Here is a 24,357-nt window from a genome sequence, read left to right as displayed (position 1 = left end):
CGAATATGCAATGCGTACAGCCGCCACATTCCTGCCAACGAACGCAACATATGGGAAGAAAACACTGCAGTCCGGCAGAGCTCCCCCCAGGACCACCGCATGCTAAGTATAAAGGCGCGAGGTCAATGAATAAACCGCAACTCCGAACACCTCCAGGCCGCGCCCACCATGAGCCTTGCGACCGCTAGCCCACAATAGCCTTCATGCTTAGCTGCTCCAAAAAGCCGCTGAGATCCTCTTTCTTGACCTCCACAACGCAGTGCTCAAAGCTATCGACCTTGACGCGTGCCCCGGTCTCCTCGATTACCTCCTGGAACGCGAGGCCAAATCGATTACGTCCGGCGCTTCTCCTCTTCCCTTCATCCATGCCATCATCCTCGTCCTCGCTCTCGCTCTCACTGCTATCTTCCTCCTCCGTCTCGAGCTCCTCGTCCTCATCCTCATCCACTTCTTCTCCATTAGCAAGCCGCCTTTCCAATGCTTTTTGCCTCTCCGCCGCCTTCTCTTTTCTTCTTGCCTCGCGCTTCTCCTCCTTCTTCCTCTGCCTTTCTGCCCGCCTCTTCTCCTTCTCCTTGCTTTGCACCGTCGTGCCGCCGCCACCGAGACCGACGACAACGTACACCCCGCGAGCCTCATCTAGACCCGCCATCACCAGCTCATTGCCGCCGCCCCGACCCTTCTTTCCATCCATCTCTTGCACTGCCTCTGCAACCCACAAAGCCAGCTTGACCAACGCACCAGCGTGCGTGAAGAGCGGTGCGTCCGGCCCTTCCTTGACCACGGCCATGCGGAACGCCCGGAGGTGGCGGATCTGGTGTTTGGCGATTAGGGCGGTGCCGGTGCGGAGTATCGCACGGTGAAGGTGCTGCGCGATTGCGATGTGTTGGGTGATGAGGGTGGGCGAGGTGAGCGAGTCGTATGCGGTCCAGAACCGGGAGGTGATGGCGTCCTGAGCGGCTTCATCGTCGAATTTGGGGGCATCAGGTAGGAAGCCTTGGCTGCCAGAGCTGTCCAATGACTGCGGCGTTGGTGGTAGCTGTGGCGAGGGATTTGATAGATGTATGTTAGATCCAACTTCGAGGATTGCGCCAATCACGACACCGACGTCCACTGCAGAGAGACATGCTTTCCAGCCCCAGCAGCGAACGAAGCCCCATCCTTCTTTGCCGCCACCTCGTTCTGTTGCCTCGGGCACTAGTCCGTCAAGTCCATAGACCGGGGCGAACTTCAGAAGCCGTTCTCTTAAGCCGCGCTTCAGCTCCATGTCCATGTGCGTATAGCTTTGCTTGCACTGGGTCAGACTGACCCCCATCTTTGCCAGAAGCTTGTGGAGACGCCGGCGTCCCTGGTCTGACCAAAGATGGAGTTTCGCAGACAGATATGGGGAGTGGAGCATGCTGTCGTACAAGCTCCAATGTCTGATGAGCAAGAAACGGGGTTCTGGAGAAAGACGGATCGACATGTCTGTTGGTGATCGGGCATGTGTCGGAATGACTCCACCTGATTCTCCCAGACTCATCTCGCGAGCAATATCCTTTGGATCAATGGGGTTCAGACGCCGTACTTCGTCTTGGAGAAGGGCGCGGATTCGATTGCCTCTCGAACCGTGCCAGCCTTGCTTCGAAGATGAAGACAGACCCATGCCAGTTGGTGTCCGACCATATAATTCCAAGCTGCTGACACCGACAATCGCTTGCCACAACAAGTCGTTGTCTTCTCGACCAAGCTCTGACGCAAGACTGTACACGATGGAAGATACGGGCTCCGAATACGATGTGCCTAGGGAATAGTACTTGTCTAAGACGCGGTTGTGCTGCTCGCGGAGCTTAAGCAAGCGGCGGCGGAGTGTTTTCGCCGAAGGCTGCTGCTGTGCTGGTGGAGAAACCGAGCGGCTGATGGAATCTGAGCGCGAAAAGTCGGAGGAGTTTGCTGTGACGAGTAGGCCACGGCGCGGAGGCCGCGATGGTGAGGATGGCATAGGCGTTGACTGGTCCTATCAGTAAGATTCCTGTGTTGAAACATGCGGAACTACCTACCGAGTTGCTTCTCCGTCTCTGAGCTGGGCGCTCTTCCTCATCGTCGCCTTCACTGTCCTCGTCACCGTCCTCCCACGATTTCCTTTTGCGGCTTATTTGACCTGATATTGGCGGTGCTTCTTCGCCCGTGTTCTCCGCTGTGTCGCTCTCGTCATCATCAAAGTCCACCTCGTCGATCTCCGGCATCTGCTCCAGTGCAGTATATGCCTCTCTTTCACGCTCAAGCTCTTCCTCGATATCGCCGTCGTCAAACACTACGATGCCCCCCTTTCCGGGCTTGTACGAGCGTAATATCCTCCCACGCTCCACACCGGGCACCTTTGTTGGAAGATCATTTTCGTCCGATCCAGTGTCTCCCCGTCCACCGAAGACATTGCTCAAGTTCCATGGCCGCCGAGCATCCATAACCCAGACCTCCACGCCACCAAAGTCTGCACCCTCCTCTCCTTCTAACCCTAGCAAATTTTCGAGGTCGACCAATCCCCCAACACCCAGACACACGACAACGCCTCCACTTCCGCCATCGCTCACACGCATAGGGCGGACCAGGTCCTGACCGGCACGCGCAAGATCATTGTAACCTGCGATGGGCTGGATTTTATGAGGAATGTAATCTCGTTTCAGGAGTGCGGTGAGGATGCGGCAGGCACATAGCGCGTCAGGCTCGAGGGAAACAAGGAGGAGGACGGGCGGAGAGAGCGGATGCGTCGTGTGGAGAAGATGAGAGTATAAATGTCCGATCAGCGTCCTCGGAAGGTACATGGTGCGGAAAGGTGCTCGGTGTGAGGCGGTTCAGGCGGGTCGGAAAGGTCGCAGATTGCCGCAAACAGTGGCTCGGAGGGCTCGGAGGCGTGTAGAGAAGCGTGGGCGCGGATCTGCTCTGCATAAGACGCGCTTCAGAACGCGTCGAGGCTGGCCAGGGATTCTAGGCTGTGAGGAACATGACGTGAGGTGCTCGGAAACGCCAATGCTGCGTAAAATGCTCGCGCTGTGGATATGCAAAACAATAGCTGCGGCCGTGGCACGTAAAATGAAGTGAGATGCGTGCAGAGCGTGTAGTGCAGCTCGAGCGTAGGTGTTGAGGCTGGTTGTGCCGCGGAGAGTCGCGCCGAGCAGAACAGGCGCGTCGCGTTCCCGAGTCCCCGCCGCGTCGGTGGCCCGGCGAATTAGACGAAACTGACCTGCAACACCATAAACCTTCCTATTCCAGCTCGGGCTTCCCGTTGTCTTCGACACTGGCAACAACGCAACGACGAACCTTACATGCACAGGTAATTTGAGGGAACTGGCAACAGCAACAGCATGCAAGACCCCACGGTGCAATTGCTCCAATGAATATTATGGGCGACTACCAGAGGCGCGCTCAATCCTACTGCTCCCTGCACACAGGCAGAAGCAACAATAACAATGAATGCAGTCGGGACGTCGATGGCACGCAAATACTCCGTACATGGTAGGTACCCAACCTGAAAAAAGTTCGAGGATGACGCGCCCCACAACGCTCGGTACCTCAGACAGTTCGGCCTCGCACAGCAGGGCTCGCGATGGCACGGCCACTCCTCCGGGCATGACAAACCTCGCTCGCTCCGATCTCCGGGCTCCGTGCCAAGAAACCGGAACGCATCGCGGCCCTTGCCCGTCTCGGTCGCGAAAAGACAGTGGCGGCGACTTCCATACTGCTCGCGAATCACACAGCTTCATCTGGTGGAGAGTGGGGAAAGGTCAGGCGCAGTGCCTAGCTCCTTCGGGCCAAGAAGTTGCGTGGCCGAGACGGGACTCTGCAGCCCCTGTGCACTGCGGCGTCGGGGTCGGACGAACGCTTATATGGACATGGCCGTACGGAGCTCGAGATCCCCTCAGTAAAGATCTCGCAGGGTTCGGGCTGTGCCTTTGCATCCCTACGCTTTGTCTAGCGAGCCCGAGGCCGAAATCTTGGATTCCCGCAAGTCTCCGTGCGTCAAACGCCCTGTTTGGCAGTCGGCGTTTGCGTGGCCCGAGCGACCGAGATGGTCACAGCTGCCCGCTGCCACTCCCCACTCCGCCGTTAGCAAACTAGAAAGAACAGAATGATCAGATCCTGGCCTCGGCCGAGGCCCTTGACGAAGCAGAGGAGGGCCGTACGTCTTAGGGCGATAATGATCGCGCCATGGGTGCCTGCCGCTCTCCTATAACAGCCTTTTCCTCTCGCTATCTCGACAGACGTTGCACTGCAGATTCCACGACTCTTCGCTTTCGAGAGCCACTTGCTCCGCATAGCTCCTTTCCACCATGGCAGGACTATCATCTTTCCTCCAGCGCTCCTCCAATCGCATCCATCGCAGCCATGACTTCTGGAACGGCAAGAGAAAAGGCTTCGCCATTGCCTCGGCCATGGCGATGCTTGCACTCAACCTGCTTTTCCTGGCCGATCTCTCTTATCTATATGGCGTCGTCTTCAAAAGCGGCGACAGAGTCCACCACTTCAAGGTGCTGATGGTTGACTTCGACGGTGGAGTCGTTGGCCAATCTGTCAACGGCGCCTACCAGCAATTCCAGGGAAACACTTTCCCAACCCTGGTCCAGCATGATGTCTCCGACTTCCCCACCGAGAACGATGTACGCGAGGCGGTGTGCAAGGGCCACTTTTGGTACAGCAGCCTCCCTACTTTGATTTGGCACACACTCACTAACATCCGAACAGGGGCGCAATCTACACTCACCGGGACGCTAGCAGTCGTCTCTCTGCAGCTCTGGCTGGTGGTGAAGCTGCTACCTCCTACAATCCTGCCGACACAATAACCTATGTCTGGAATGCGGCGCGGTACCCTTCCTTTTCACAAGGATATGTTCAGTCGAACCTTGTGCAGCTCGCCGGTGGCGCCAGTACTGTCTACAACAAGATCAACGGCACTCGCGCCGCACAATCAGTCAACGTTACCGATGCCGCTGCTGTCCAGGCCCTTCTCAACCCCATCCAAGGCGTCGCCGCCCCCATCCAACCCACCACCCAAGGCACCCGCGTCTTCTACAACACTGTCGGTGTGATCATGCCGATGCTGATCAACTTCTTCTTCGTCATGGCCTTGAACGGTATCTCCGCGCAGATGCAATTCCTCGGCCGTCTCCCCCGCCTGGACAACTGGATCATACGCACGGTGCTCTCGGTCGTCTTCACCTTTACCGCCGCTCTAGTCACCACGGCATTCACATGGGAGTACAAGGAGTCGTGGGCTGTCACCGGTGGCGACTTCGCTCTGACTTGGATGGCCATGTGGCTTTTCATGCACGTCAACTACTACGTTTACGATATGATCACGGCCTTCATTCCGATGACGTTCCTCGCCTTCTTCGTCTTTACATGGATCATCTTCAATGTCGGTAGCGCTGTCGCGCCGTTTGAGTTGACGCCTGGGTTCTACCACTGGAGCTACGCCCTTCCTGCGAAGGAGCTTTTCGACGTCCTGACCTCAATCTGGAGCAAAGGCTGTGCCAACGTCAACTACCGCGCCCTCCCCATTCTTTTCTCCTGGTGGGCGGTCGGCACTGTTGTCAGTTTCTTCTCGACGAGACGTCGCTGCGATGATGCGATGAAGGCTGCAGCTGCTGAGAAGGCGAAGTGGGAGAAGATTTTGATGAATGGTGACGAGGAAAAGAAAGGGGATGATATGACGCAGTCTGCAAACGCAGACTTGGAGAAGGGGACAGAAGACCCGAGCAGAACGCCTAGCACGGCAGCTCAGAGCTCTATTTGAGAGCCATTTAATTCGTTTTTGTTTATGCCAGCACGGCGTTTGGGGGTGATTAGATGAGGAATGGACGATCGGATGCATGAAAGATACCAACCAAAAGCAGGGTTTTGCTTCAGGCTTTAGACATATAGTATAGACTTAAATAATATAGAAAGATCTGACTTCATCTGTATCACTATGTCGTTGTTAGTGCCTTTGTAACACTAAGGTCTAGAAGGAGTCAAGCAGTAGGTATACCATATGCTTAGGTCGTGGAATTCTGTAACTGGACGCACTTGTATGAGTTCAAAATTCTCATCTACGTCAGGATAGCTACTTCAACTACCCACGTTCCCGCCGAGCTTGAGGGCGCAGATCCTGTTATTCGTGGGTAGGTGGATACGTCGGTGGAAGCGTCTATGGATCGCGCCGACTGAGGAGATACAAAGGCACCTCGCGTAAACTCAACAAAGGGTGAAGGATTGGTTGTGATTGTGCTTTTCGGTACGGTTAGACATACGGACGGCCAAGACGGACCTTCAGCTACTCCTCTGCGGTTGCGTTGACTGCAGCGATGCAAAGCGAACCAATATTGTGAAGCCGTTGAAAGGTTTGCTACTGTTTACGACGTCGAGTTACCCTTGAGCGCCTTGTTCGTTGTATGTGTTACGCAAGCAGCGATTTCGTGAAGACGGCCGGGTGCAGTCAAGCGTTTGTTGTTGCACAGGACAGCTGCGGCCTGCCCGCCGTTGTGCGACCCCGCTTGACTGACGTACGGGCGGGCGCTAAATCTTCGCCCCTCCTCCGAGTCATCGGGCGGCGACATCGCAGTGCAAAGCTCTTAGCCCGACAGGCAACCTACCTTCCTTCCTTCCCGCACCTAACCTTTGCCAACCTCTCCTAATACATGTACGACACCCGACCCAAGCCACAGCTCCAACGGCTAACTGACCGCCCTCTAGCTCTGCGCACCCACCCGGCGATCTCAGCGCCCAACTTACACCTCATTTTTAGCTTGTACGAGACTCGCATCAGTCGCGACACCGACACACATTATGGCGAAAGGCGGCAAGGCGGCCGGCGGCGAGAACAGCAAGAAGGCCCAAGGCCAGGCACGCAAGGCCGAGGCTGCAGCCGGCAAGAAGGACGCTGCAGACAAAGTGAAGGCTGCTGCTGAGGAAGCCGAATGGTCGAAGGGTTCAAAGAGCAACTCCAAGGCGTAAGTCACCGACATACAGGGCATGGTAGAAGGGTACCTGGACTAGGACTCCTGAAGCCTAGGGTTGGGACTTGATGTGTATCTGAAGGTCTGACGTGGTTTGGCGCACAGTGAAGCTGCAGCGGCCAAGAAGGCCGAGGCCGACCGCAAGAAGGCTGAGAAGGAAGCCTTGATGAAAGAGGAAGAGGCCTCGCTGCCCGCCAAGGGCCCCTCGAAGAACAAGACTGCGCAGAAGAAGACGCGCGCCGGCGGTCTCGACGATGCTCTCGGTGCCTTCGACGCTCCCGCCAAGAAGGGCACGACCCTCAACGCCACCGGTATCGACAACGCGCTCGATGCGCTTTCCCTCGGCACCGGCAAGGGCGACGACAAGGTTGACAGGCACCCGGAGCGTCGCTTCAAGGCGGCGTATGCGGCGTACGAGGAGCGTAGGCTGGAGGAGATGAAGGACGAGAAGGGCCTGCGCCGGAATCAGAAGATCGACCAGATCCGCAAGGAATTCGAGAAGCACCCCGACAACCCGTTCAACCAAGTTAGCGCCAAGTACAACTCGACGCGTGAGGAGATTTCAGGCATCAAGGCGGCGGAGAAGACCAAGGTGGAGGGCCGCCTCGCGGAAAAGTCGTGAGAAAGTCAGGCGCAGAGGCGGTGAAGCAGGGGTCAAGGTAGCGTGCCTGTGGCTTCGGACTAGCTTGGCTGTGGCGGGTGATTGCCGTGGGGGATCATCAGTTGCTGGGTCACTAGGAAATCAGGGCACTGCCGGCAGCTGGTTGCCTGTGAGACTCCACAGTCGATAGCTCGTCCGGCGGCGGCGGACCGCGTGATGGGCGCAGAAAAGAGGGTACGCCTCAAGCCCTACGGGAATTGCGGAGACGGCCCTGATAACGGAGGTGTCTGTACGGTATTGGACCCGTGATAGATCGAAGCATAGAGTTGGAGATCTCCCGTCCCGAGTGGTGGAGCAACGTCCACGCATCTGCAGCCTTCAACGTACGCCGCGTGAGAACATCTGAGAAGCAGCCGAGGACGGACAGGCTGAGGCAAAGCAGTGTGAAACAGAAGCGGCTGTGTGTTTCGTCTTCGTGCCTTCAACACCACCGTCGCGCTGCCCTGCCAACTCACCTTGGTTGGCGCCTCACTTATCTGACGCGAGAGTCAGACAAGTTGATACCCAACCGTTGCCGTCCTGATTGAAGTTCTAGAATCGAGATCCTGCGCACTGAGGACGAATGCAACCCGAGCTGGCGTCAGTAGAGAGTAGCTCGGTGATCAGCTCTATCACAAGCGCGTCTTGGGCGCGTCGCCCAGCTCTATCAGACCCTGCAGCAGCAATCAGAAGCAGCACATGCCACACATGCTGTGCCGCGCAGGGAAAAGCTCGGCGCGCGGCCGGCTCGCACACACCGCATCGACGCACGAGCGCCGAACACGTCCTGCATCTGCTGGCACATCACGCACGGCCGAGCCCTCGCGGTGACCACTGGTTTTTCGGCGCGATAACTCGATTCGCCGACAGGGCCGGATTGATGGCGGCAGGCGGCACGGTTGGACCAGAGAATGCAGCATTTGTGAAGGATGTGCTGAGTTGTGCGGCTGCTGGCGAGCATAAGTGCAGCGCGCGACGCGTGACGCCATAGCTCTGACGTACTGGGGAACTACGGGGACGCTGACCGCCTTCGCACAGCTCGCTCGATGCCAGTGCGAGAAGTTGTTGAGTGTGGATGCGGTTCGGCAGACACAGACACAGACACAGACACAGACAGCAGACAGCGGGCAGCGTGCCGCAGTGCCAGCCGCGAGGCCTCTTCTCGCGCGCCGCTAGCAGTATCTTGAGGCTCTTCGGTGCGCGAAACTACGCGCTGGCGCTTCCGCTGGGTGGCTGCCAGGATGCGCGCGCGTGTTGAGGCCGCCCATGGACCGCGGCCATGCAACGCCCATTCCCGCCCAGCACCCACGCCCATCCCGGCAGCGCCCGGCACGCTGCTGCTGTTGGTGCCCGCCGGGCCGCAACACACATCGCAGAGGGCAGGCTCGCCGTTGCTGTGCTGTTCGCAGCTCCGGTCGTGTCGGGCGCTGATTGGCGGTCTGCAGGAGCTGGCCCAAGCACCATAGCTTCCGCATGTTGACATCGCCATTTAACCTCGCGCGCGCTGTGCTGCGGCGGAAGGCATGCTCTGGAGAGTCGCAGCTGTGCCTGCTTGCCGCTGAATTACTTAGCTCTACTGGAGTCCGCCTGCTTCGCCCGCAGCCCGCATCGCGCAGTCCAGCTGTTGTGCAGCGCAGAGAATCACCACCAGTACGTATATCTATGTACCGCGGGGACCGTGCGGACCCTTGACCCGCCGCAAATCACCATGACCAGCTTGTGGAAAGGCCGGCGCAGCTCCGAGTAAGCCATCCACCCACCCGCCCCGGCGCTATCCACCCTCACTCCACAGATACAGCACGCCAGCAAATTTTTCTTCTCCTTTCCCGCCTTTTCTTCCCCTCGTCCCGCTCCTCTCTTCCTTGCACTGCCTGCTCTCCCCCCTCTCCCCCACGCGTTGCTGCGCTCTTCGTTTGTTTACTTATCGCGGTAAACAGCACCCCGGAGCAGGCTCGCCCTCAAATCACCCGCCGCCCCTCCAGGAAGATCATCGAGGACATCGAGAAGGGCACTTCCCGCGCCGCTCGCAAATTTGAAAGCGTCCGCCGCCGAGAGAGCGTAAAGCGCGATCGGGCCAACCTCGAGACCATCCTCTCTGTCGGCGATCAGTTCGAGCAGCAGGTTGACAAAGAGCTTGCCCAGTCCGGAGGTCCAGTCCGCCCAGCTTCCAATACAAAGCGCGACTCGCCGTCCAGACATTCACCTTCGAGCAGTCGCTCCCAGCAGTCCATCCAGCCCGAGTCGTTCACCGCCTCACCGCCCCGCAGAGGGAAGCTTGAGCGAGCTGCGGTCTCAGATACAAACGCCCTACACCAACACCAATACGACGGCTCGTCCGACAAGAAGCCCGTGCAACCCAAACGCAACATGCTTCGCTATTTTTTCGGTGGCGCCGCACAGCCGGATCAGAAGCCCGAGACCGCCGACGATGCCCCCCGCAGCGATTCGCTGGTCAGCGAGGCTGAGGAGCTGAGGAGGCAGCTGAGCGAGATGGAGAAGCAGCTCGAGAAGACCAACGACCAGTTGGGCGCTCGCGACGCTGAGGTCAGCACTCTGCAGCACCGCGCCGAGGAGCTCGCCGCCGACTACAAGATCAAGGAGACTGCTCTCGTGCAGCAGAAGGCTGCGCTTGAGGAGCACATGGTCAGTGTCGTGGTGCAGCAGATTACCGATGCCCGCAAGGCCGAGAGGGACTCCGTCAAGGAGGGCTGTGAGCAGGAGTATCAGTCCAAGCTGGTAAGTTTGCCTTTCCATATTCTTCGGCCGGAGGAATCTGGTTACCTGACACATGTGCCCTGGTAGGATGCTATCCAGCACGAGCACGAGGCCAAGATCACCGCTCTCATCCGCGACCACGACGTGACAAAGTCTTCCACCGAGTCGCTCAAGGCTGACTTGGACTCTCAAATCGAAAAGCTGAAGTCCGACCTGGCTGATGCTTCCGACAAGCACCAGGCCGCCGAGAGCAAGGCTACGCAAGCTGAATCGGAGCTCAACGCTCTGCGTGAGCAGTCGGAGAAAGCTGTTGAGGAGGCCAATGCCGCGAAGGAGGCCATCAAGACCGAACTGGAGGAGAAGATTGCCTCCATTGCCACCGAGCTCGCCGCCGCCCAGTCTGACTTGTCTGCTGCTCGCACCGAGGCTGCTGAGCACGCTCAAAAGCACGACACCCTGCACGCCGAGTCCAGCCGTCTTCAAGAGGAGGCCGCTGCCACCAGCGCCAAGCTCGACGAGCAGATCAAGGCTCTTACCGCTGATCTCGAGGCAGCTAAGAACGACGCCGAGTCTGCTGGCACTGAGAGGAGCGAGGCTGCCTCTGCTGCCACTCAGGCTCTCGAGGAAGCCCAGGCCGCGGCGGAGGCTCTGAAGAGCCAGATCACCACCCTTGAGGAGGAGCTCTCCGCTGTCAAGTCCAACTCTGAGAAGCTGGAGCAGGAGTACGAGGCCCAGAAGGAATCCACTTCCGCCGCTGCTTCCGAGGCCCAGGCTCAACTTGAGAACGGCGCCAAGGAGCTTGATGAGCTGCGTCACAGACTGACCGAGGCCGAGGCCGGTCTTGCGGAGAAGCAGGCGGCTCTTGAGGGCGTTCAGTCTGAGCTCGACAGTAAGAGCGTCGAAGTCGCCAGCCTCGTTACTTCGCTCGAGACCGAGAGGGATGCCCACGCCCAGACAAAGGGCACCCACGAGTCTGAGGTTTCCGCGCACGGCGAGACCAAGGCCGCTCACGAGGCTACTCAGTCCAGGATCGCCGAGCTTGAGGCTCAGCTTGCTAAGGCTGAGGAGTCTGTGACCGTCATCACTGAGCTCGAGGCTAAGGTCGCCGCCCTGGAGACTGAGAAGGCCGAGGCTGAGAGCAAGGTTGCCGAGCTCGAGGGCCAGGTCGAGTCTGCTAAGGCTGACGCTGACACCGCCAACGCCAAGGTTTCCGAGCTCGAGGCCAGCATCGCCGAGCTCGAGTCTGCTAAGACCGCCGCTGAGGCCAAGGCTTCTGAACTTGAGGGCAAGATTCCCGAGCTTGAGGCCAAGGTTGAGGAACTTACCAAGGAGATCGAGGGTCACACTACCGCCAAGACTGACCTCGAGAGCAAGGTTGAGGAGCTGAACAAGACCGTTGAGGAGCATGTTGCCAGCAAGTCTGACATCGAGGCGAAGGTCGCCGAGCTCACCCAGGAGGTCGAGACTCACGCTTCTGCCAAGTCTGAGCTCGAGAGCAAGGTTGAGGAACTCAACAAGGCTATCGAGGAGCACACCGCCTCTAAGGCTGAGGTGCAGACCAAGCTCGACGAGCTCACCCAGGAGATTGAGTCCAACAGCTCTAGCAAGTCTGAGCTCGAGGCCAAGATTGAGGAGCTTAACAAGGCCGTTGATGAGCACACTTCTAGCAAGGCTGAGGTCGACGCCAAGGTCGAGGAGCTCACCAAGGAGATCGAGACCCACACCTCCAGCAAGTCTGAGCTAGAGAGCAAGATCGAGGCTCTTTCCCAGGAGGTCGAGTCCCACGCCAGCGCCAAGACCGAGCTTGAGGCTGCCCACAACCAGACCAAGACCGACCTCGAGTCCGCTCAGGCCGAGCACACCGCTGCCAAGGAACAGCTCACCTCGCTCGAGTCGCTGCTCAAGGAGGTCCAGGACGCTAAGGACGCCTCCGCTGCTACCATCGCCGAGGTCGAAGAGAAGGCCAAGGCCGCCGAAGAGCGTTCTGTCGCCGCCGAGGAAGCTCTCAAGAAGGCCGAGGAGTCCCACGCTGAGGAGCTCGCTGGCCTGAAGACGGCTCAGGAGACGCAGGAGCAGCTGGAGAAGGACGTTGCCGCCGCCAACGAGGCGAAGGCTGCTCTCGAGACCGAGCTCGCCGAAACCAAGACTCAGCTTGATGAGGTCAAGGAGCAGGCTTCTCAGATCGAGCAGTTGAAGCAGGACATCTCTGCTGCCGAAACTGAAAAGACCTCCCTCAACGAGAAGCTTGCTGAGGCTGAGACTAAGGCGCAAGATGCTGAGAGCAAGGTGGAGGCCGCTGAACAGGCCAAATCTGAGGCCGACGAGAAGGTGCAGAAGGCCGAGGAGGAGGCCCAGGCTGCCACTGCCAAGATCGCTGAGCTTGAATCCCAGCTTTCGGCTGCTCAGGCCGACGCCGCCAAGGTTGCTGATCTCGAATCCCAGCTCACCGCCGCCAACGAGGCCAAGTCTGCTGCTGAGACTGAGGTTCAGACTCTCAAGGACGACGCCACGACGGCGGCTGGCAAGCTTGAGAGCGCTGAACAGGCCAAGTCCGATGCTGAGAAGAAGTACGACACGGCTGAGGAGCAGATCAAGAAGGCTGATGCTGAGAAGGAGGCCCTTGAGGAGAAGCTTGACGCTATGCAGGCGGCCCACGAGAAGCTTGCCAAGAAGTACGAGAACGTCATGGAGGCCAAGGACAAGGCCGACGCCAGACTGAAGGAGCTTGAGAGTGCTTCGGAGCAGACGAACGGCGTCAGCGCCGAGGCCGTTCCCGAGGTTGCGGCTGCGTAAAGAAAAGTAAAAAGAAAAAGGGAAAAAGGGTTCCACGGCTTACACTCACGATACTGATGATGAGCCTCGAGACGGCGATGCCTGTATGATTGGACGAAAGGGTTTCTAAAGAAGTTCCTATTCGCGGCTTTTGGTGGATCGGGACGTTTGGGTCGGACTGGGGTTTTTTGAGTGTCGGTTTTTTGCTTCCACGGATGGGTGTTTTTCGTTTCATCGTTCTATCGACACCGGTCTTCCTACTGCTACCGCCAGTACATTTCTCTTTGAAAGGAGGGGTTGACATTGTCAGCATTAGCGTATTGGCTCCTGCTCTTTGAGAGCAAAATTCTCACATTGCATTGCTTGCGAAATCACCCCTGCATTACCTCAGCACTCCATACCCTAGATTGCCTGCTTTGTTGTTTCTGTTTGAGCGCTTTACACGTTCCTCCCTCCATGTCAATTACTGTAGCGCACTGCGTGCATTTCGAGGTTGGAAGGGTTTGCAGTGTGCTGGGGCAGCCAGATCGCGCGGTTCGTGTTTTCGGTTCTGGCGTTGCATTGCTGTATCCGTACGATACCCAACCTAATTCTTGGTGCATGCAGCGTCTTTTCAATTAATTCACCTTGATTCTTCGTCACTGTTCGTTTCCTCGTTGCGTGTCCCGTGGCAATATGTTGTTACAGCCTTTGGACGATTGGTAGTTTGGGAGCGCTGAAGTGGACGAGAGTGCCGCGCCACCACTCAATGCGCTAGAGAGCTTGATCTGACACCGGGGTGCTGCCACTCTGCTTCTCCGCGCGGGTGGGGATGCTTATCAGACCTTGGCGAACCTTGTCCTTCCTTAATCATCCACTGGTAGCGTCATGGAGCGGGCAATGCGATCCGGTCATATTTGTAACATTCCCAGGTATGTATTGACGAGTCTTCTTTTTTCAAATAAACACTGTTTCGACGCATACCGGCTAAACTCTAGCTAGATACTTCCATCGACACAGGTCTGCAGATCACCCCGCCCCTCCCGTCCCGTCAGCCGTCTTCGTCACCCCCATTCTTACCGATAACGGGTCGCTTCAAGTCCAAGCCGAACCATACGTATTCTCCGCAGAAGCTTCGGTCTCGCCACTGCGCAGATAGACATGTTGCCTATCAAGTGACACGCTGATATGAAGTTGCCGCCATCTCTTCTGCCGCCAATACAAGGAAGAGCGGCAATCTATGCCAAGCGCGATCAACATGAGTTTTCTGGGGCTCTTTTCCTATGCTGCTGCCGTTGTTACGTTTCAGTGATGGTTCGATGCTACGTCGCGGCATTCCTACCCCGGTAGGTGGCCGATTGCCTTACCCCATAGCGCAAGCAATACTATGTCGATGTCCAAATAAATCGTGCTTCATTCCCGTTCCAGCTGCCGTTTTTTTGCACTTCGATACATAGCTCACTGCCGCGTTTTACGCTTGTCTATACTGCGCGCTTCGGAAGGGAAACTGTCTCCAACACGCCTTCTCCCCGACCGAGCATGGCAGACGAAAAGCCTTCTTCCTCCCCCCTGCCTGGTAGCAGCAAACCCTTCGTCGACTTCGAGGCCGGCGAAACCGTCACCGTTGCGGACAAGGAGATCGCACTGCCAACGACGTCCCTGCACGATGCCGACGAGGCCCTCGCCTTCTTGCAAAACCATCCGCGCGCGGCGGAGATCGCGGCTGAGGGGGCGGCGATGCTGGAGGATGAGGGGGCGCGGAAGAGGCTGTTGCGGAAGATCGACTGGACCATCACGCCGCTGCTGGCGGGGACGTACTTCCTGCAGTTCTTGGACAAGAACACGTTGAGCTATACGAGCGTCATGGGGTTAAGGGAGGATACGGGGCTGAAGGGACAGCAGTACAGCCATGTGAGCATGTTGTTTTATATCGGTGAGTACCATGGGCTATTTTTTTTTTTTTTGTTCGCATTTGTGTTCGGCACAAGCTGTTGGGTCTCCTTTTCCTTTTTACTCGCGACATGTCAAGCAGTACTTCCCCGAACGCATCGTGTTTTGTAGTACGGTGGGCAAGAGAGCATACGCTTTAACTATCAACTGCTACCTCTGAAGTGACGAAGGAGATGCGCTTGACTAACAAGACCACACTAAAAAGGCTTCCTCGCCACCGAATTCCCCACGCAGTACCTTGCGCAACGCGTCTCTCGACTCGGCCTCTACCTCGGCGCCAACATTGTACTTTGGGGCATCGTGCTCTGCTGCCACGCGGGCACATCGTCGTTCGCGGGGCTCGCCGTCTGCCGCACGCTGCTCGGCGTTTTCGAAGCGTGCGTGGCACCCATTCTCGTGCTCATCATCGCCATGTGGTATCGCAAAGAGGAGCAAGGCACGCGCGTCTCGTGGTTCTACGTCTGCAACTCCATCACCAAGATCTTTGGCGGGCTGGTCGCGTACGGCATCAGTTTTGCTGAGGGCGAGACGAAGTTTGCTACTTGGCGCATCTTCTTTTTGGCTATTGGCGTGTTGACGATGGTGGTGGGGGTGTTGGTTTGTGTGTTCTTGCCGGACTCGCCGGTGAAGGCGAAGAGGTTTAGCGATGCGGAGAAGGTGGCGGCGTTGATGAGGGTGAAGGAGAATCAGAGGTACGATACCGCATCCCTACTCATTTGGATATCCGTCAGGAATCCTTGCTAACTATCAGCTTCTTTGCAGTGGGACTCAGAACAAACATGTCAAGAAGGATCAAATCATCGAAGCTTTCCGCGACCTTCGTGTCTGGCTTATTTTCTTGAGTGTCATGCTCTCGTCCATCCCGAACGGTGGCATCTCCAACTTCAACAATATCCTGTTGACGACCTTGTAAGTTTTCTCTTCATCACCACGAACCTCTCACTAAAAAGCATATATTTCTCCTTTTTCCTTTTTTCGTTTTAGAGAAATATTCTGACTTACATTCCCCCTTTCCCTTCAGTGGCTACACCGACCAGCAAGCCCTTATCCTCGACGCCCCCAACGGTGCCATCGGGATTGTCTTCGTCCTCGGTGCCGGCTACCTATCCGACCGCTGGAACGACCGCTCGACCGTGATGCTCCTCTGCCTGATCCCCACCATCCTCGCCGCCGCGCTGATGTACGGCTTCGTCGACGCCGCGGGGGTCCCGCACAACAAGCCCGCGCTGCTCGCCGCGTCCTTCCTGAGCGGCACCTTCGGCGCCGGCTTCATGATCAACCTCGCCTGGAACGCGTCCAATGTCGCGGGCCACAGCAAGAAAGTGACAGTGAACGCGCTGACGCTGGTGGCGTTTTGCACGGGGAACGTGCTGGGCACGCAGACGTTTAGGAGCGACGAGGCGCCCGGGTATGCGAGTGGGAAGATCAGCATCATGGCGTGTTTGGCGGCGAGTTGCGTCGTGGTTGTGGTGCTGAGGATGTATAACGGGTGGCTGAACAAGAGGAAGGACGAGGTGTTGGCGGCCATGGAGGATGGTGAGCGGGAGGTGTTGAGGGAGAGGATGGCATTTGCGGATGAGACGGACAGGAAGAATCCGTTTTTCAGATACACGCATTAGGTTGGTCGGGGAGGAGGTGAGCAGTCCCTCTGGCAGTTTAGTCTCGTCGGTACCGGCGAGCAGAAGATCGAGGATGCACTCCTATCAAGTTATCTATTCGTGATTGACACAGTGGGAGATCTCGTCGTAATTAGGATGGGAAGTAATAGACATGAGTATTATTGTTATGTGTATCTTTCAACGCGCGACGCTCGCAATTGTAAGCAGGTAACGATTCCGTTTTCCCTCACTCTCCGCTATTGAGCGTTGTAACCGCCCTCCTTCACCAACCAGGTGCCGTAGTCCATGAGGTCTGGGAACTCCTTCCTGAGCGCTGGAACATCGGCTCCGAAACTGTCAGTGTTGAACCAGGTCCACATGGCCTTCAAGTCCGCATTGCCCTCCACGATCCCCTTTCCAACCTGCTCAGGAGCCTCTGGAATCTCCTTTCCGGTCTTCTCTTTGAAAATGCGTCTGACATCGCTCAAGCTGAGGACATCACCGGCAAGGGAAATCTTCCTGCCAGCGTACTTCTCCGGTTGGACGAAGGAGCGGGCGGCGACCTTGCCGATGTCAGTGGTTGCGATGACCTGGAGCTTCTTCTCCTCGCCGAGGTAACCCTTCCACATGGCGGCAAAGGCAGCGGCAAACTGCGGGGCGTAGCCGCTGTAGTTGTCGAGGAAAGCCACGGGCTGAATGACGGTCCAGGTCATCCTGTCGCCGGCCTTGGCCAGCAGATGCTCCTCGATGCGGTGCTTGCTGGCAAAGTGCGGGACATTGGTCGGGACGTTGGGGCGAGGGGTACCCCGCTCGACGGAGGTGAAGACGAAGTGCTGGACACCATGGGCAAGTGCGGCGTCGACGAGTGCATTGCCTTGGGCTTCTTCCTCGCTGCCGGGGAGTTGCACGCTGAAGACACCCCAAATAGGCGAGCCGGCGGCGGTGAATATGGCCTCGGGGTCGTTGAGATCGCCTTGGACGGCCTTGATCTTGGCAGACTGCTTCTCGAGCGCCTTGGCGGAGTCGGAAGAGGAATCGCGGGTTACGGCGAGGATGTTGAAGTCAGCATTAGCTGCGAGGAGAGCTTTGATGACTGCACCGCCCTGCTTGCCAGTGGCACCGGTGATGAGGAGGGTCTTCGACATTTTGAGTTTGAGCTCAGAAGTGATGATTAGTGTAGATGATTTAGTATTCGAGGCGTAAGTATTGATTTGATTGATCAGGCGGAAAGCCGAGAGTGGGTTTGGGAGTTTTGATTCTGAATAGAGGGGCTGTAGAATTAATGCCCATGGTGACGAGCCTCGAATCTGCTTTATACATGCGCTTGAAGTCGCAACTGCAATGCCGAGTCCGCCGAGTCCGTCGAGTGCTTAGGTAGTCGGGGCAGCCGCTAGTAACGCGAAGCCGAAGGTAGCGCTGACAAAGCTCGGCCTTAGGCTTGACGCGTTGGGGTGATGGCGACGCGCAGTGGCGACCCGGCGAGCGTGAGTCAGCAGTGGGCAGCTGTTAGCGCGGCCGCGCAGGCTCTGGCGACTGAGCACAAGACAATCGACGGCCGGCGATAACCCCACACAGCGAAATAATTCCCTCTGCCAACACTACAACCATCTACGCCGCCACCATGTCAAAAGTCGCAGGGTGAGCTCCCCGCGCACCCCGCTCGATCTCCCCGAGCTGACACGCGCAGACGCACCGACTGGGCCGAGGAGGAGGACGAGGACCAGCTCACTCTCCCGGCGCCCCAGGTCGTGAAGAACAAGGACGGCACCGAGACCATCATCACCTACTACATCCGCGAAGATGGCAAGAAGATCAAGACCACCCGCCGCATCAAGAAGACCGTCGTCAAGCAGGTCGTGAACCCTCGCGTCGCCGAGCGCAAGCACTGGTCGAAATTCGGCCAAGAGAAGGGCAAGCCCACCGGCCCGCAGACCGACACCACCAGCGTCGCCGAGAACATCGTCTTCCGCCCCCAGGCCAACTGGAAGGCCTCCGCCGATGACAAGAGCGAGCACGAGAAGAAGAAGGCCAACCTGAAGGACGCCAAGATCAAGTGTCGTATTTGCTCGGGCGACCATTGGACCACCAAGTGTCCCTTCAAGGACACCATGGCCCCCGAGGGCGAGCTCGGCGCGGCCGGTGGCGATGCCGACGAGCCCGAGGCCGCCGGTGGGTTGGGTGCCGGCTCCTCCAGCTACGTCCCGCCCCACCTCCGCGGCCGCGGCGGCGCAACCGGCGAGAAGATGGGCGGCAAGTTCGAGCGGGACGACCTGGCCACCCTCCGTGTCACCAACGTCAGCGAGTTTACCGAGGAGCAGGACCTGCGCGACATCTTCTCGCGCTTCGGTCACGTCACCAGAGTCTTCCTGGCCAAGGACAGAGAAACCGGCCGTGCAAAGGGCTTCGCCTTCGTCAGTTTCGCGGACCGCGACGACGCCAAGATTGCGTGCGACAAGGTGGACGGCTGTAAGCATCCCCGGGGAGAAGTTGATCAAGTGTACAAGCTAACAGCAAGCAGACGGGTTTGGCCATCTTATTCTGCGCGTCGAGTTTGCGAAGAAGTCTACTACTTAGGTTGTGGGATAGTTGGGCGTGTGCATCTCCTATGGCGTTGGCTCTTTGTTGTTTCGGCGGACGAGGGCTCCTTCCAAAAGTTGAGGACGGGTGCGGTGTACATGCTACGAAAATACCATGATGATTTTTGGCAGTCTGCATTTGACACCGTGTCCGCGCAGCGGGTGGCGAATGGGAGAGGACGCGGGATGCGCTGCGGCACGCGCGGCGTAGGGGCTTTGTTGGAGAAAGGCTCGGGGCTAAGATATCCATTGGCTGAGAAATGCAATGCACAGAAGATAGCGAACAATGCCAGGCTCGAGTGGTGGTGAATGGCGAAAAGTGGAGCGCGGGTGCGCGGGTGCCCTGGCTGGCGGCCGGGATGCGCTGCGCCTCGTGCTGGCGCGCCGGGCTTGCTAATTATCGCCGTCACAGCCGTTCATCCTTCCGCTACAACAACACCCGCCGCACGCCTAATGATGTTATGCCACTGACGATAATTGCGCTGCTGCCTGTTCACTCGCTCTCCCAGCTCTAACCGCCGCCCACCCTCGCTTCCGCCGCGCGCGCCTCCTGCCGCCGCCATGTCTTCCGCACCCTCGTCCAGCGCCGACCCCAAGGCCTCGCCCGGCGACCAGCATGAGATGAAGGACATGTCGCACGCCCCGCCCTCGCTCCCGATCGAGGAGGATGTCATGCAGCTGGCGCGTCTGGGCGAGATTGGTGCCATCCAGAAGCTCTTCGACACGGGCAAATGCGATGCCACCTACCGCGACGAACAGGGCATCACGCCGCTCCACGTACGCGCCCTCCGCCCTCCTCCGCCCGAGCGCTGACTGAGTCTCTCTACAGTGGGCTGCCATCAATAACCACTACGGTCTCTGCCACTTTCTCCTCAACTCGGGCGCCGACGTAAACGCGCGAGGCGGCGATGCCGTAGCCACCCCCGTCCTGTGGGCCGCGAAGCGCTGCAACTACTACATCGTTGCCCTGCTCCTCTCGCGCGGTGCCGATCCGCTGCTCACCGACGACCAAGGCTTCAACCTCCTACACAGCGCGACGCTGGACGGCAATGTCTTCCAGTTGGTGTTGCTGCTGCACCAGGACCTCCCCATCGACATCCCCGACGCTCAGGGCCACACCGCGCTCATGTGGGCCGCGTACAAGGGCTTCCCCGCTGTTGTCGAGGTTTTGCTGCGCTGGGGCGCCAACGTGTACGCGCGCGACGACCAAGGCTTCACGGCACTACACTGGGCGTTGGTGAAGGGCAGCGTGGGTTGCATCCAGAAGCTCGTCGAGTATGGCTCGGACCGCTTCGTCGAGAACAACGACGGCAAAACGCCTGCCATTACCGCCCAAGACATGAATACCGGTCGCCAATGGCACAAGGCCCTCTCCGACTCAGGCTACAATCCCGACGGCACTCCCAAGTACTTCCCGCTACAGAGCTTGATCAAGGACCGGAGAGCCTTTCTCAACAAATTCTTCTTCTTGTGGCCCTTCTTCATGCTCATATGCGTGCTCTACATCCTAAGCCATATGGTCATATACATAGCTATCCCGTTAGCGCTTGGAACCTCGTACATTCTGCAGTGGATCGCGCAGCAGCTGTTGAGATGGGCACCGGGGGACATGAAGACGGTACATAAAACAGTACGTAACTCCCACCCTTTCCGGGGAAGGGTCATACTGACGAGCGTTAGCCGTTCCTATCTGGCGTTTTTGCCGGCACTCTATTTTGGGCTGGCGTGCGTTACATTACACATGTTCTACCCTGTAAGGTGCCCCTGCATTTCGACGAGCGAAGCAAAACCGCTGATACCTTGCAGGGACATTCAAGAGTGCCCCCTTCACGAACCTTTGTTTTATGGTTTTCTACTGCTTGACAACCTACTTTTACTTTTTGACAATGATTTCAGACCCTGGATATATCCCCAAGTCGAGCTCACGTGCTCAACAGAAAGCGGTAATCGACGAGCTGCTGGAGGCCCGCAAGTTCGACGAGGCCAACTTTTGCGTCCACTGCATGGTTCGCCGTCCACTGCGGAGCAAACACTGCAAACGCTGTAACCGGTGTGTTGCCAAGGAAGATCACCATTGCCCCTGGGTCGACAACTGTGTTGCCAACAACAACCACCGCCACTTTGTCATGTATATCGCCTGCCTGGAGTTCGGAATTCTTTCACTCGTCCGTTTGGTGCTGGAGTATCTGACTGTCCTGCCGCCGCCGACTGAAGCGCCCGAGTGCAACGTCCTTGACCCCGAGCTGTGCTCCACCCTACACAAGGATCCCTTCACCATCATCCTCACCATTTGGGCCTGCCTCCAGCTCATCTGGGTCACGATGCTCCTCGTCGTCCAACTCCTGCAGATCGCCCGCGCCCAAACCACCTTCGAGGCCATGCGCCACAACCATGGCCACGGCCCGCCGGACCCGCTCACCTCCTTCATCACGACCGGCAGCACCTCCGCCATCGGTGGCCAAGTCGACGCCGCGGGTGCCGGTCCCGCCGGAGGACCTGGTCGTCGCGGCGCCGGCGGTCACCACCAGAAGGCAGGCTGCCTCGAGCAGTGGAAGCGCATGTTCGGCATCGACACCTTCATCGCCACGGCGCTGCACGGCTCCAACGCTCAGGCCGTCTTGGCGCAGCGCCGCGAGAACCCCTTCACGCGCGGCTGTATCACCAACTGCCGCGATTTCTGGTGCGATTCGGCGCCCATGTTCAAGAAGCGGGAGAACGGGGAGGCCGTGTTGGGCGGTGATAGGGTCAACTGGACGAGGGTTTACGAGCCCCCGCCGAAGATGAAGGCGAGAAGGCGCGGCGGCGGCGGTGATGAAGGTGGGAGGTATGAGAGTGTTGCGGCGGAAGAGGAGGAGGTGTGATTGTTTGTCTCTCTGTGCGGTGTTGTTGTTTTGGTGGGGGGGAGAGTAGAGTGATGATGGGTCCTCCTGCTGGAGCGGGTGGTTTCCTGCCTGTTTCCTTTCTGTTCTCTTCCGAGAGTCTGTTTTAGAGATACATGGGTTGGGTTGGTGTACACTTCTTTTATACTGCATTATCTGTGGTATGGATTTCGAGAGCGGGCCAGCGGGTGTTTTTTTCCTTGGACCTGTTCGCGCGCTGGACTGTAGTATATGAGACAGATAATGATATGAGAACAAAATAATGAAACGGCTACAAACATAGTTCTGCATGCTGGGGGAAATGAGTTGCTGGCTGAAGTCATGGAATGATACATACATAGAGTATCGTGGGTGAACTATCGATGTGAAATGATCGAAAAGGCAATTACCAACTACAACTCGTATCTTACTGAAATACCGATTCGAATATACAACCAGTAGACCATAGCAGGGAGGGTTTCGTACCCCTCTCAGCCTATTAAATCGGGCGCAATGCGCGAAAGGCCTTATATTATGTTTATTTATTAGCGTAGAACTCACGATTACCCGGAACGTCTTCATTTAAAACATTAAGAAACACAAATTTCCTGAAAGACATGTCGTCTTTCACAATTTCGAGCGCCCGTCTGTTCCCGGAAACCCCTGGACGTCTAAACACTGCAAATCTCTACAAGCATAATGGAACGTAGCGAGATTGGTGCCGACTACGGCTCTTTTCCGACTCGCTACAAAGTGTTCACGAAAACGACGACCAAAACTTGAAGCAGGCTGGATTTGGACAATGATATGCAATAGCATGCGCAAATAAGGCAAAGTTGTCTAAGCAACTATTGCTAGTGTACGCATGCGTTCCTGCCACTCAAGAATGCTTGAAGGTATTCAAAAGTGTCTTTGCGCTTATCATAAATATTTCACCCATCCACTTTCCCGGTCTGCCTTCAACAAGTATCTAGTGGACTAGCTAAGTTCGAGTAAGCGATCACTGGTACAGTATAATACATATGTAGGAATAGTGGTGCATACATGCGTACTTTCATCTAGCTCCAGGCCGTCGGACTCCCGACAAGAAGAGGTTGATAGTTGCCAGAACGGTGCTCAGGATGCCGAAGATAATGGCCACCACAGTGTCGACAGTGACCATCCAGCGGCCGCGTTCAGTCTCGTTGGCAGAGTTTAGAGGATTCGTGGAGTTGGGCGGTTGACTTGTAGACTTCGAATCTCCGATACCCATCCCGCATACGCATAAACAAAGGAACGTTAAGGCGAGGAAGCTCAAACAGATTGAAGAGCACATGGTTTGGAAGGTTGCTGGAGCCTATAGATGGTGAAGTGAAATAGCAGGGCTCCAGGCTTTATAGTCATCTTAGACACCACTTTCTCCATGGACGGCGCAGTTAAGGCTGCAAAATGTCGAAATTCCCAGATCGGCCTTAAGTGACCGCGCAGCGAAACGGCAAGTGCCGCAACTTGCAGCTTGTTCAAGTACAATTGGTCCAGGTAGGCTAAACCCGGAAAAATTGTGGCTGTGGAAAGTGCCGCTATCAAATGATTCGCGCAGCCTTGCCTGTGTCTGGTGAGACTGCTGCAAGCCGATTGGATGTGCACAAGAGCAATGCAAGCAATCGACTAATCCGCGCGCCTCCGCACTTCCTCCTCCATAGCCGCAACGGGGAATTCCGCAGCACTTTACCACGATCATCGACAACAGAGTTGCAAGGTTCTTTTTGTCAGCCTAAGATGCCTGACCCGACCTGAACACGAACCATCCTTTTGAATAAGCCGTCAGTGAGCTGGATACCGCCGAGCCGGGCAGATCGCTCCCTTACGCCTTATAGCGCCCTCGTACATGGCACATCGACTAAGCGAAAGCCGTCGAGGTACCTATCTGAGCCCCGCTCAACTCAACTCGAGAAGCACTTCTATTGTTACCACCGTGAATATTCAGCCTTGAAGTATGACATTCAAAGAAACTATAGACAGCTCATAGTGTATCTACGAACCCTTGTTCGACAGGCTATGAGTATTTTATTCATCGCAATTGAAGGTGACATAAAGGCCGTGGCGGCTGCTGTCTTCCTACACTTGAATTCTCCACGATCCACCGAAGGCTTTCAGTCTCACTAGCCAAATTTGGAGATTCACGAGCTATTGCTATTGGAATTCGAGGTACATATCCAGACGAAGATATCGACTCAAGTTGCCACATGAATACTCTGTCGGCTTCCACTAGTCGTGTAGGTAGAATACAAGAGACAGTGTGGTAGGTAGGGTATGATAAAT

General features: G+C 57.1%; 8 protein-coding genes across 8 annotated transcripts; 6 read left to right on the top strand and 2 right to left on the bottom strand.

Moving 5' to 3' along the window:
• Positions 1 to 184: 184 nt before the first annotated feature.
• Positions 185 to 1,312, bottom strand: CDC45 (DNA replication initiation factor cdc45; the record flags this gene model as incomplete). Its single annotated transcript, XM_066779300.1, is given in 2 exon segments — positions 185 to 1,291; positions 1,307 to 1,312. 2 exon segments carry the CDS (start codon positions 1,310 to 1,312, stop codon positions 185 to 187), a joined length of 1,113 nt encoding a protein of 370 aa, XP_066630104.1.
• Positions 1,313 to 4,304: 2,992 nt separating this feature from the next.
• On the top strand, positions 4,305 to 5,767 carry SLS55_007884 (uncharacterized protein; the record flags this gene model as incomplete). Its single annotated transcript, XM_066779299.1, has 2 exons — positions 4,305 to 4,663; positions 4,717 to 5,767. 2 exons carry the CDS (start codon positions 4,305 to 4,307, stop codon positions 5,765 to 5,767), a joined length of 1,410 nt encoding a protein of 469 aa, XP_066630103.1.
• A 1,031-nt stretch (positions 5,768 to 6,798) lies between these two features.
• SLS55_007883 (uncharacterized protein) lies at positions 6,799 to 7,590 on the top strand (the record flags this gene model as incomplete). The annotated part of the gene is made up of 2 exons (XM_066779298.1): positions 6,799 to 6,962; positions 7,074 to 7,590. The coding sequence occupies 2 exons, from the start codon at positions 6,799 to 6,801 to the stop codon at positions 7,588 to 7,590; spliced, it is 681 nt and encodes a 226-aa protein (XP_066630102.1).
• Positions 7,591 to 9,316: 1,726 nt separating this feature from the next.
• On the top strand, positions 9,317 to 13,116 carry SLS55_007882 (uncharacterized protein; the record flags this gene model as incomplete). Its single annotated transcript, XM_066779297.1, has 3 exons — positions 9,317 to 9,351; positions 9,546 to 10,344; positions 10,411 to 13,116. 3 exons carry the CDS (start codon positions 9,317 to 9,319, stop codon positions 13,114 to 13,116), a joined length of 3,540 nt encoding a protein of 1,179 aa, XP_066630101.1.
• Positions 13,117 to 14,613: 1,497 nt separating this feature from the next.
• Positions 14,614 to 16,643, top strand: SLS55_007881 (uncharacterized protein; the record flags this gene model as incomplete). Its single annotated transcript, XM_066779296.1, has 4 exons — positions 14,614 to 15,007; positions 15,230 to 15,716; positions 15,787 to 15,933; positions 16,046 to 16,643. 4 exons carry the CDS (start codon positions 14,614 to 14,616, stop codon positions 16,641 to 16,643), a joined length of 1,626 nt encoding a protein of 541 aa, XP_066630100.1.
• A 236-nt stretch (positions 16,644 to 16,879) lies between these two features.
• Positions 16,880 to 17,767, bottom strand: SLS55_007880 (uncharacterized protein; the record flags this gene model as incomplete). The annotated part of the gene is made up of 1 exon (XM_066779295.1): positions 16,880 to 17,767. The coding sequence occupies one exon, from the start codon at positions 17,765 to 17,767 to the stop codon at positions 16,880 to 16,882; it is 888 nt and encodes a 295-aa protein (XP_066630099.1).
• A 476-nt stretch (positions 17,768 to 18,243) lies between these two features.
• TIF35 (translation initiation factor eIF3 subunit g) lies at positions 18,244 to 19,196 on the top strand (the record flags this gene model as incomplete). The annotated part of the gene is made up of 3 exons (XM_066779294.1): positions 18,244 to 18,260; positions 18,310 to 19,088; positions 19,141 to 19,196. 3 exons carry the CDS (start codon positions 18,244 to 18,246, stop codon positions 19,194 to 19,196), a joined length of 852 nt encoding a protein of 283 aa, XP_066630098.1.
• A 563-nt stretch (positions 19,197 to 19,759) lies between these two features.
• AKR1 (palmitoyltransferase akr1) lies at positions 19,760 to 22,059 on the top strand (the record flags this gene model as incomplete). The annotated part of the gene is made up of 3 exons (XM_066779293.1): positions 19,760 to 19,975; positions 20,028 to 20,832; positions 21,095 to 22,059. 3 exons carry the CDS (start codon positions 19,760 to 19,762, stop codon positions 22,057 to 22,059), a joined length of 1,986 nt encoding a protein of 661 aa, XP_066630097.1.
• Positions 22,060 to 24,357: the final 2,298 nt, after the last annotated feature.

The sequence above is a fragment of the Diplodia seriata genome (genome assembly GCF_021436955.1).
Source record: "Diplodia seriata strain FDS-637 chromosome Unknown scaffold_8, whole genome shotgun sequence".
Lineage (NCBI taxonomy): Eukaryota > Fungi > Ascomycota > Dothideomycetes > Botryosphaeriales > Botryosphaeriaceae > Diplodia > Diplodia seriata.
The sequence above is the reverse complement of the archived record's forward strand: the minus strand, read 5'-3'. Positions and strand labels throughout refer to the sequence as shown.